The following is an 11,832-nucleotide window of genomic DNA, read 5'->3' as shown; positions in this document are numbered from 1 at the left end:
CCACAACGATACCAACTGCATATCTATATATTTATATCTAGTCATTTGTCGATATTTAGTTTAGGCGGTAGCATTTTTTTGTGTGCTTGTGTTGAATAGATGCTCCGTTCCACGCTTCGTCGCTTTATTCCAGCTGTGAACTGCACCATGCAGGATCCACTCTGTGCTGCGGCGCTTGCACACTGCACGCCTATTGTGTACTCCGCACTGCCGAATGGCTGCCGAGTGGCGACGGAGTACTTCCCACACTGTCAGTTCGCCACTGTGGGTGTGTGGATTGATGCGGGAAGCCGCTTTGAGGATGTGCACAACAACGGCGTTGCCCACTTTCTTGAACATATGAACTTCAAAGGCACCGCACGTTACTCCAAGCGGGCGGTGGAGGATCTCTTTGAGCATAGCGGTGCCCACTTCAACGCATACACTTCCCGCGACCGCACGGCGTATTACGTGAAGGCTTTTACGAATGATGTGCCGCAGATGATGGATGTTGTTGCGGATCTTCTCAAGAATGGCCGCTACGACCCCCGCGATGTGGAACTTGAGCGGCCAACAATTCTGGCGGAGATGCGGGAGGTGGAGGAACTTGTGGATGAGGTGTTGATGGACAACCTCCACCAGGCCGCCTACGACCCAGCGAGCAGCGGGCTTCCACTCACTATACTTGGCCCTGTAGACAATATTGCAAAACACATTAATCGAGATATGATTCGGGAGTTTGTGCGGGTACATTATACCGGTCCACGCATGTGCTTTGTGTGTTCTGGTGGCATTCACCCAAATGAGGCCCATAAACTCGCGGAGAGATTCTTTGGTGATCTCCCGGCGACGAATAACCGACCACCCCTTCAGGCTCTCTACCGCGGTGGACACACAGTGATGTGGAATGAGCAGATGGCAACTGCCAACACCGCCGTAGCATACCCTATATGTGGGGCTTCCCATCCTGACAGCTACGCATTACAATTAGTGCATAATGTTATTGGACAATTTCGAGAGGGACAATACGATCAATTCGCATATCAACGTCGTAATATAAAGCTTCCTTGGGAAAAATTACCAAATATTGTGCAAATGCGACCATTTTACACACCGTATGAAGAAACTAGTCTGCTTGGTTATCAACTCATTACGGCACGTATTCCACCTACTGAAGCAAACGTTTCTCAATGGGATGAAAGTCAAAATGTGTTACTGGATTATCTGTTGTGTACATTCAACGAGTTGGCAACTAGTCCTGTGGATAAGAAATTGCTTGAGGAGGCCAAGAGTGAGTTTAAAGCCTCTATTATGATGATACGAGATAGCACAACTAACAGTGCCGAAGACTTGGGTCGACAGATGATTCATTTTGGTAGACGTGTACCTATTCAAGAGGTTTTTGAGCGTGTTGATGCAGTGACTCCTACTTTGTTTCGCGATACACTAGCAAAGTATATTAACTCTACGGTGCCGACAGTGTCCTACATAGGCTCGGCAAGTGCAGTTCCTAGGTTTGACGCAGTTACACAAATGTCCCGGCGAGTTGGTGGAGAAGGATTAGGGGCGGATGAGGTTAAAATTCACAACAACAACAACAAAAACATGGATGATAATTGCAATAGTAATATAGGGATTGGAAAGAAGCGAGAAAGAGAGTAATGACGGATAATTCTGAGAGCGAAGGAGAAGAGTTGGAGTGAGAGAACAACAACAACAACAAAAAAAGATATTGATTGATTGAGTAAAAGTTATGAAGAAGGTGAGAATGAACATCACACACACACACACAAAGAAAAAAAAAGAAAAAAAGGGTGGGGCTGCAGGTCGTCACAATTCTTTTACTATTTTTGCCAAATTTTTCTCTTTTTCACTCTCACATACACATACGCTCATGTGCACGTATATGCAGAGAAAAGAACACTCTTGGGGAACCGTTTGGAGAGTATCGGGGGTTTTCCTGGTGATGACTTATTTCGTCGCTCTTTTTTTTTTATCTTTTAGACACTTTACTTTACTTTGTTATATATATATATATATATATATATATATATCTTCGTATATATCTTTATTATGCGTGTCGGTTGAAGGGAGCCATGATCTAGGTATTTTCTGTGCCAGTATTGAATTCTTGTGTTAATATTCTTGACGTTGGGGGAGTTTCGCTTCTAACATAAAAGCAGATAATTTAAATATTTATGTATTTCTCTTTTTCTTTCTCTTTCTTCCTCACACTTGCCTTATTTTTTTTTTAGCTTGGAGAGGCACAAGAACAAATAGACGAGTAAAGGATAACCAAATCACAGGGTTATTTACAGAGGGAAATAACAAGTTCTTTCCTTTTCCTTGTTTTTTTTTTCTTTTTTTAAATACCTTATTCCCTTTTTAAAAAGTTATTATTGTAGTTTTGTTTTTTTTTGGTTTCTGCTGCATTTCCTATTTTTTTTTTTCCTCCCCAATGAAGCGGGATGCATGGTTGGCTGTATTGCAGTCAATGCCGTGGGTGCCTTGTGCAGAGAGTAGTGGATTACCACGATATCGCGCAGTGGAGGCGTATCATTGTACATATTGTGCCTATACCGTTTGTGCTTCTTGCTATAACGCAATCCCCACGGGTCTTCTTCTTTCTGCACGGGAATCAAACAGCACGGTAAGAGGCTCCGGTGGACAAAAACAACAACAACAACAACATTATAATGGCACTAACGAAGATGAGTTCTGCAAACCGCAGTGTTTTCTCTGCCGCCGGGGTGTTCTCGTGCTGGAGTCGGCACCAGTGTATGAATGGACGTGTGAGGGGCCGCGACCTGCACGGCGATTACTCCGCGGTGTGGACGCATCGTACGATATGGATGTTGTGCAGCGATATTATACAATGAAGGAGCAGCGGGAGAAACGTGCTCACTCGAAGGCCCCACTCATCGCACACTTTCACAGTGCTGATCCACCGCATTGGCACTTTGCTAGTAATAGTAATAGTAATAGTAGCAGTACAAGTTATAACAACATCCATAATAAGAATGGGACTCCTGTGGATGTCTTTGGTAGTGGTGCAACCTGTCGACGTCCTTCATGTGAAGAGGGAAGTGGTTTTGTTTTCTCTATAGAGAATCCACGTATGCAACAGTCATGTGTCTGGTGTGCGGTGAATCGCCAGCTGCGGGATAATCACCCATCACTTCTCGGTGATGCCACCATAACTCCACTGCAGACATTCTGGTGTCCACCATCACTGCCGGGTATCCCACCACGGCTATTTCGTGTTGAGGTTCCGTACGGTGTATACGGACTGCATAATGTTCACGCTCTTGCCTTATATCTTACGGATGATATCTTTCGAAAAGCTACAACAAAATTACAAATGTCAAATGGAAACGCAAAAACCATGGGAGAAAATTCAGAACAGCAAAAACAATCACTACATGGACAATTAACGTCTGGAAAAGTACTTCCAAGAGATGTTGTGCGGCCACTTATTATTGTAGATATTCTCCACCGCGTTGCTAGTAGTGAGCCATTACGAGGACTTTTGGATGTGCGATGGTTTATTTCTCATGTATTGAAAGATAGTCAAAATACATCCCCCGAGTTGAGATCGCAGCGTAGTGTGATAGCTGAAGAGCATTCTGATACCAAGAAGAGTCAGGAAGAGTGTGAAGTGGTAAGGAATGAGGGAAAAATGAGAGAAGGTAATGCACAGGAAATCAAGGGACAACCAGAAAATCTTTCTTCTACTACCGTTCAGATACCAGAATGTGATGAAAAAGAAGAAAAAGAAAAAGAAGAAAATAAGGATGGAAATTATACATTTACATCATGGCCTTATGGTTTAAGATGTGATGAGTTACTTTTAACAGTGGATCATCTCTTGCATGGTCGATCTGTGGGTGTTTATGGTATTGCTTCAAAGTATTTCTTTCTTCAGCACGTCTCTCAGAGTGCTGAATTACGTTATCATGGTGTTGTAGAGGTGGATGGATATCGTTCCACTAATCATCAAGTAGTACGACAGTTACGTGATGTCAGAAAACATTTGGCAGATCAACAGCAACGAGCTGAACGAGAATTACTGCGGAGTTTATTTCAGCAAAGTGCCCATGCTGAACCTTACGGAGTTGATGATCGTTCTGGAGCTCCTGCACGAGAAGCCCAGCAGGAACAAGAAGAAAAAGAGGAAGAAGAAGATCATCAGCAAGAAGAACATTACTATCACTCAGTAGACTCATCTCCACAGTGTTCTCAGCGGAGTCAGTCGTACCGCACACCGGTGAGAAGTCTAGCGAGACACGATGGAATGAGTCAGTCACGACGACGGTACACAAATGAGATGAACACGAATGTAGATGATGCTTTATTTACACTCAAATCATCTCGACTCGCTACACCACCACCACCACCACCATCATCATCATCAACACAAGAGATAAAAGGTGGTCTACCACCCTGTTCTCCTGCCCCACACGCTGGTCAGCGAGAAGATTCTATCATTCTCGTGCAGGGAGATGAACAGGAAATGGGAATAAGAGGACGACCACCCTTATATCCACCGAATAGACAACATCCACCACCACCAACAACAGAAACACAACAACAACAACAAACACAGAAGGGGAGTTCAGACAGGATGTGTTTTGCAGATCGCATCTCACATTCGGATGAGAAGGGGCGTACATGGTCGCGGTGGCATTGGCTGCGTGAACACTCTAATTGGAATTTTGACGTGCCCTTTCGAAGTGCTCACACCAACAAACGACCCCGAGAGGAGGGAGAAAAAGAAAAAGAAGAAACATCGAAACAACAACAACAACAAGAACTGTCCTCGCATGAGCGAGGCCCACGTGTACCGCGTTTTGTAATTTCACCGGAAATTCTTAAGCCTCTCCGTCTGGCATGTCGTGCACCACTGCGGTCATGCATTAGTTGGATGTCACTACCATCACTCACGGCACATCATCTCATTTCAGACAAACTGCCATCACCAGCGACGGGTATTACTCCACCACTGCGTAGTGGATATGATAATACTCCTGCAGGTCGTCATACACTTCTCATTGTACATGGAGTGGATCAGTTAGATGCAACTTTACTCTTGGAATTGCAAAGTATTGCACGTGAGTACCCATACCGTATTGTATTGCTCTGTTCCTTTGATGATCCTAAGTGGCCAACATCAAATAGTGCAGCCTTATTGGATCCATTTCGCATGTCTTATGTTCATTTACGATCTTTATTGCTACCTCGAGTACATGAAATGTCAGGTATCAATAGTCTAGCACTGCTTACTGAGATGGAGGCCTCCGCAGCAGGAGGCGGTAAATTTGGAAACTACAATAACCGCGGTAGGAACAGCACTGGTGGTTTTGCAGGAGGTGCGGGATTGCCGTTGCATGACACAATTCGACGTATTTTATTTAGTTTACCTGCCACTTTCAGTGAACTGCTACGCTGTATGATTGCGAGACAGGAGGCTGCTGGTGAAAATGTTTTTATTCCAGTTAGTTTACACCAACAACACTTTGATGAATGTGGTCTGATGGTTTCGATGGGTCGTCTAAAGGCGATTGAACGGGAACTCACATCCAATCGTTTAGCTATATTTAATTCGGCGGAAAATAAATTGCTGATTCCACAACATCGCAGATTACTTAAAGTGTTAGAAGAAGTGGAAGCCCAGCGGCGAGGGTCAAATGCCGCAGCGGACGGAACAGGAGGGGGCGTGTCGGCGCCAGTGGAGGCGTAATCACAGAAGTGCCAATTTGTGGAGAAGAACATTTTACTCTCTATTGAGTATCTTTTTTTTTTTTTTCTTTTTTTCGTTTATTTCTCTTCCCTTCAATTCAATCTTGTAGTGGTAATTATTTTTATCTTTATTGTGTACTTTTTTTTATTTTCTTCTTTTTTTTTATTCCTTTCCCTCTTCTCTTGCAGGTTCTCACGGTTTCTCTACTGCTCTGTGTAAAGAGTATAACTTGAACAAGAGCATCATAAGTCGCCAGTAATTAATTTCCGTGGAAATAATAATATTATTATCCCAACAGAAACCAGAAGAAAAATAAGAAAAAAAAAAAACAATTCGAAAGGCGTGAAAATCGCATATATATTGTATATAATATATATATATATATATATATATATATATATTTCTAAAAAAAGAAATTAAGTCTTGAAGAGACAGAGATCATTATGTTTGCAGTTCATTTATTAGATGCTCTTGCGGAGGCGGCGGTTTTGCTGATCTTTGACATGGCGCCCACATGTACGAGCAGCGATGATGATGATGATGTCCGCCTTACGAGCGCCTGCATTACTTCTGTGAACAGCGCCAACTCATTGGATTCTCTCGTGCTGCGGGGTTGTGTGAATCTAAACCGTTCCGACACGGCCAGCAACAACAACAACTCCTTAAGTCCCCCACCAACATCGTCTATGGATGAAAGCAGCTTTGTGCACATGACAATGGAGGAACTTCAGACCATGTCGTTTGATCCTGTGCACACATCCCGCGGCCGCAGCGGCGGTACGGCGCGTAGAAACAGCAGCTGCAGTACACTTTCAAGTTGGACCGCCGCAGGAGAAATGTCTCGTGTTTGACAGAGGAATGCAGACGGCGCAGTTTTGCTTGATGTATGATGTTGACATCAATATAAACTCTTCTTCATAATGCTTGTTTTCTTTTTTTTTCTCTTATTTACTAGAGTTCTATAGAAAAGGAGAAAAAACGATGTTTGAAAGTAATGTTTTCTCAGTGTTGTAGTTTCACCACCCCGAGAAAAGAAAAAAAAAGAAACAGAAGAAAGTAATGGGCTTTTTCTTTTTTTTTGTGTGTTTTGATTTTTTCTTTTTTTCCCCCTTCTTCTTTTCTTTCTACTGCTCCGGGTCTTCCTGGGGTCTGTATTGGCGCTCTTCAATGCTCTAGTGAGGATCATTTTGAATTGAACCCAATAATAGCACTGTTTCCCTTTATTTCTCTTTACGTGCCGCCAACTTTTCTTCTTTTTACTATTCTATTGCAGATGCTCTTGTTTTGCTCTTTTTAATCACTCGCATAGTGATTAAGAGAGGAGCATCTGCTGATAAAAAAAGAAAAATTTTTTTTTTTTCTTACCTGAGCATGTATTTTATGAGGAGTTTCTGGGAAGGTGGAGTAATATCAAAGAAAGTAGGACAATTATTATATTTAGGCACATACGTATATACGTATATGAAGTATGTGTTATTACACTGTCGTTGTTTATATGTTTCTCTTGGTGAAGATGAAATCAACGAAAATGTTGTTTTTGTCGTCGTTATGTTTTTGTGGTAACTATGTTTCTACAGAAAGGCAGTTTCAGTTTTATTCCTAGTGGTTTTTTCTTTTTCTTTTTTTCTTCTATATTGCTCCCAAGCCTCACTTGGGTGTGTATTTCATAACGAAACTTGCTATTCTTCCCGTTTTTAAGGGCTAATGATGATGATGATGATGATGATAAATGCCTGAATCTCGTTTTCCTTGCTTTTATTCTTTTTTTAATACATTTTTTTTTTTTTTTTATGATTGTTATTTCTATTATGATTGTTATTCTCAAGATTCTCTTTTTTTTTCTAATTTTAGTGTTTATTTTTTGCTACTTTGTAGCTTTTTATTAACATGGCCCCAAAGGAAAACAGAGAAACTAGGCCCCGTGGAACTGTAGATAACGCGGGCCGTACTGGTACTACTCCCCGTACTGGTACTACGCCTCGTATTACTCCTCAAATTTCTCCTCGAGCCACTACTAATATTAGTCCTACTACTACTACTACTACTCCTGCTACTACTCCTGCTACTCCTATAAATCCTGCTCCTCGTGGTACTGGTACTGGTACTGGTACTACCACTACTCCTACTACTACTCCTACTACTACTACTAGTACTACTCCTGCTGTACGCAATACTCGTGATATTCGTGCTGCTACTACTACTACCCCTACAACTCCTGCTCTGCGTGCTACTCGTGGTACTCGAGCTACTGCTACTACTGCTGCTGCTGCCGCCCCTCCTGTTGTTACCACTACTAGTGCTGGTACTACTGATCCTCCCGTTCGTGCTTCTTCTAACGATGCGGGGGATCGGAAGAGAAGAACTTCTAAAGATTCGGGGGATCAGAAGAGAAGAACTTCTAAAGATTCAGGGGATCAGAAGAGAAGAACTTCTAAAGATTCGGGGGATCGGAAGAGGAGTACTTCTAACGATGCAGGGAATCGGAATAGGAAAACAGAAAAGGCTCAAGAAACCGATAATAATTCAAAAGCATCAAGGAAGAAAAGTAAACAAAATCTTGCATCATCTTTTGTATCCTCATTTAAGTTTCCCAAGCGTAAAAAGGAAGAGGAACCACGAAGACCTCCTGGTATGTACACTGTGCGACGGTTTCAGAACAATTTACAAGAAGCTATTCTTGAAGGGGATCACCATAGGTTTCAACGTTTATTACTAGTATTCAAAAAGTGTTGTGGGAGTGGAAGAGTTATGGAACACACTGGTGAGGTGTTAGGGCCTGTGGAAAACTATGGTAAAGTTGATGATCTCAAACTCTCTATGCTTCCAGAAAGTTCTCGTTCTATATTAGATCGTGTGTTGGACTTTTCAACAGGTTACACAGTAACACATCTAGCGGTGGTGTCTTTTGACCCTGAGTTTGTAGATATTTGCTTAAAGTACGGAACTGCCGTACACAGTTATGAAGACCTTAATGGAGACACGGCACTTTCTCTGGCAATCTCCGTTCAACCAGAATTGGCATTAAAAATGCTTCAACAAGGGCGAAACATCAATGTTGCGAGGGTTGATGATCGTGGTCAGAACTTATTACACAAAGCCGTTACGGTTAATGTGGGAAGCCCACCGTGGCCAGGAAGGGTGGAGTTTGTGGAAGAATTATTGAAACGAGATATTTCGTTAGCCTTGTTAAAGGATTCATGTATGTATACTCCTGCAATGTGGGCTGCTGAGCATGAGGAACACTATCCCTCTAAAAGTGAATATACACAGATTATAAATCTTCTTAATGCGGCAGAGAAAAAAGCGAATGCAAGAAACAAAAGAATATCTGCAGATAAAAATGATAAAGGAGATAACAGAGCATTAGATACAAAGGATAAATCAGAAGTTACCAAGGTAGAGGTATCGGATGGGGCTCCTGAGAAGAAAGACACTGAAACACATATGATGCATGTTGAAACACGTCATTCAGATCGTATGCGATTATTCTTTGAAGGACCAACCGCTCGTCTTTCATGTATCTTTGCTTTATTAATTCTTCATATTCTTGAGTACGCCGTTGATGTGGCTGATCGTGGAGTAGAAGCACGATATCGGGATGCCAAATTCCCATTTTGGTTTACTATAATAAATATGATTGGTTCTTGTTGGATTGGATCAGCTTTTTTTATGGGTCTTACGCATCTTATTTGTCTTGTTCTGGGTGCGGTCGCAGGTGCCTATTTGTACTACTATGCCATACATTATTTTCTTGGTAATAGACTTTTGCGTTTACCCATATGTGGAGCCATCTCTGATGAGGAGGGAGATTATATAAAAAGATCATTTGGTGGGTATTATCTTTACTTTTACAGATCATCTGACCGAGGTGGTTACTTTGCCAAACTTATCGGGGGCCTTCTTGGTATTTTCTGTGGTGCACATATATACAATGCACTTCTTCATGCAATTTGGCCTGGTCAGTTGTCGTGGGCACTTATTACCGAATCTATTGTTGGTTATGATGCGGTAACAGCACTTGGCAGGTTGTGGCTCGCAACCTTATTAATAGATTGGTACATTTTTACCTTTGTGATGGACCTTATGTATCAACAAGGGTCACTCAATATATATTTACCACACCACACGTTTGCAGGTTTTGCAGAAACTGTTAATAACGTTCTTCGATGGCGAAAAGGTACGAATATAGCAAAAGATATCTATGGTGTTCGTATGACACTTTACTGGACTGCTCTTTTTGTTGGTTGGATCATTATTCTTCTTTCGTTTGTTCTTACAGAGGTATCTCGAGGTCCTATAAATGAAATTTTCATGTACCCTAATATCAAAACTGGATGGTTTGGATCTCCTCTCCTTCTTGCTAGTTTGTGTATATTTCTTGAATGCGTTATTGCATCTCAAGAATGGACGTGGCCAACATTTCAAAAACATCCTTTTTTGGAGTTTCCAGGATTACTCATATCTTCTCACCATGTCTATTTCTTAATGCTGCTACTAATTGTTCTCTTCAGCTTTGACCTTCGTATGATTGTGGTCCACATATCGATGATGCGAAACCAACCAGGAGGAATAAAAGCTGGATCAATGCTGGGTATTGTGCTCTCATTAATTCCGGCTATTCTCGGTCTTCTTTTTGTTCTTATTTTGGTCATCCGAACTTCACTCCTGTGGGGAAAAACTTCTATATGTGGATATAAAGTCGCACTTTACGCAAAACACATGCAGCTCTTACCGTGTCCTCTGCAGAGTGAAAAGGCGGCGCAATTAGCACAGGAGGCGGATAAACAACAGGGCTCTCGCTTCTCACGTGCACTGGCCTCTAGAGGAACAATGAAACACATGAAGGAAAAGACAAAGATCCGCAAGGCTGTGCGAAGAGTTGAGAAACAAATGAGGACCACACCATTTGATGGGGAAACTATCAAGAAGAAGAAAGAACAACGGCCATTACCACAAGGGAAACCACAAGAACAAAGGCCACAAAAGCAGCGACCACCTCAAAAACAGAAACAAGAAGAAGAAGATCCTCAACAACCACAACCACCACCACCACCACAACAACAAGATCCTCAACCACCACCACTACCACAATACCCACCACCACCACAACAAGAACAAGATCCTCAACAAACAAGGTCAGCTGCTTCACTCTCTGCAACTCCACGTGGAGACTCATTCTGGAGTAGAGTTTTCAGTAGGAATGGGGATGATGATTCTGAGTCTACATCTTTGTCATCTTTGACATCACTTGAACAAGAACTTGGAGAGAGTGACGATCTACCAAGTCTTCAGGAAGAAAAGTAAGTATGGGAGTAGAATATGCTATACATTGTATATATATATATGGCAAGTATTTTTGTTTCAACTCTGCCATAACACCTCTCTTAGAGGCGCGTGATTTTTTGTATCTTGTTTTTGATTTTTTTTTTTTATTTTATTTTATGTGTTTACCATGGTAGATCTTCCGTACGTATTGTGGTTTATATTTTCTCTTTTTTTTCAAGTGGTTGTGTCTTATTATTTATTGATATTATTACTATTAGCATTATTACTTTTGAACGCTGTCTCACTGTAAGGTCATGTCTCCCTATGTTATATTGTACCAGGGAGAAGTGTTCATTTTTTTGAAAGCTTGCGATAAGAATGGCAAAGCCTTACTTTTTGGAACTACAGATTTATGGGTTTTGGTAAACCAAATTCTATTTCTTTTATCTTTACAGTCTGCCTAACAGTAAGTTTCTGAAAAAAGTAAGTTTACAAGGAAGGAAAATGTTGAGTACGACTCGTCCCTCTTATTCATCAGTAGAATGGAGGACATGCACACAAGCATTCAAAGACTTTGTGTGCCACAACGGACCAACAGCGTTTACATTTGAAATGCGACCATCGCACGCTCCCCATTTAACTTATACCGTCGAAGGTATGTTAACCTTAGAACATGATGCACTCAAGATACGTACAGGGGAGGATCACTGTTTGGACTGGGAAAATTTGCGTACCTCCATAATTAGGTTTCACATGCCGCGAAACCAAGATTTTCTACAGGCCTTTGAAGCAGCACGAGCGCAATTCAGTGCCGAATGGGCATTACTGGAGGAGACAGAGTCATTATT

General features: G+C 41.8%; 5 protein-coding genes across 5 annotated transcripts; all 5 read left to right on the top strand.

Annotated features, from left to right (window-relative positions):
* Positions 1-99: 99 nt before the first annotated feature.
* TM35_000061890 (mitochondrial processing peptide beta subunit) lies at positions 100-1,641 on the top strand (the record flags this gene model as incomplete). The annotated part of the gene is made up of 1 exon (XM_029023226.1): positions 100-1,641. The coding sequence occupies one exon, from the start codon at positions 100-102 to the stop codon at positions 1,639-1,641; it is 1,542 nt and encodes a 513-aa protein (XP_028885250.1).
* Positions 1,642-2,437: 796 nt separating this feature from the next.
* On the top strand, positions 2,438-5,719 carry TM35_000061880 (uncharacterized protein; the record flags this gene model as incomplete). Its single annotated transcript, XM_029023225.1, has 1 exon — positions 2,438-5,719. One exon carries the CDS (start codon positions 2,438-2,440, stop codon positions 5,717-5,719), a length of 3,282 nt encoding a protein of 1,093 aa, XP_028885249.1.
* A 443-nt stretch (positions 5,720-6,162) lies between these two features.
* TM35_000061870 (uncharacterized protein) lies at positions 6,163-6,570 on the top strand (the record flags this gene model as incomplete). The annotated part of the gene is made up of 1 exon (XM_029023224.1): positions 6,163-6,570. The coding sequence occupies one exon, from the start codon at positions 6,163-6,165 to the stop codon at positions 6,568-6,570; it is 408 nt and encodes a 135-aa protein (XP_028885248.1).
* A 1,036-nt stretch (positions 6,571-7,606) lies between these two features.
* Positions 7,607-11,023, top strand: TM35_000061860 (uncharacterized protein; the record flags this gene model as incomplete). Its single annotated transcript, XM_029023223.1, has 1 exon — positions 7,607-11,023. The coding sequence occupies one exon, from the start codon at positions 7,607-7,609 to the stop codon at positions 11,021-11,023; it is 3,417 nt and encodes a 1,138-aa protein (XP_028885247.1).
* A 465-nt stretch (positions 11,024-11,488) lies between these two features.
* Positions 11,489-11,830, top strand: TM35_000061850 (uncharacterized protein; the record flags this gene model as incomplete). The annotated part of the gene is made up of 1 exon (XM_029023222.1): positions 11,489-11,830. A coding segment is annotated over one exon (342 nt), but the record flags the coding sequence as incomplete, so codon positions are not given.
* Positions 11,831-11,832: the final 2 nt, after the last annotated feature.

Source organism: Trypanosoma theileri, assembly GCF_002087225.1.
Source record: "Trypanosoma theileri isolate Edinburgh chromosome Unknown TM35_Tth_6_V1, whole genome shotgun sequence".
NCBI lineage: Eukaryota > Euglenozoa > Kinetoplastea > Trypanosomatida > Trypanosomatidae > Trypanosoma > Trypanosoma theileri.
This window is presented reverse-complemented; position numbering and strand designations above follow the sequence as displayed.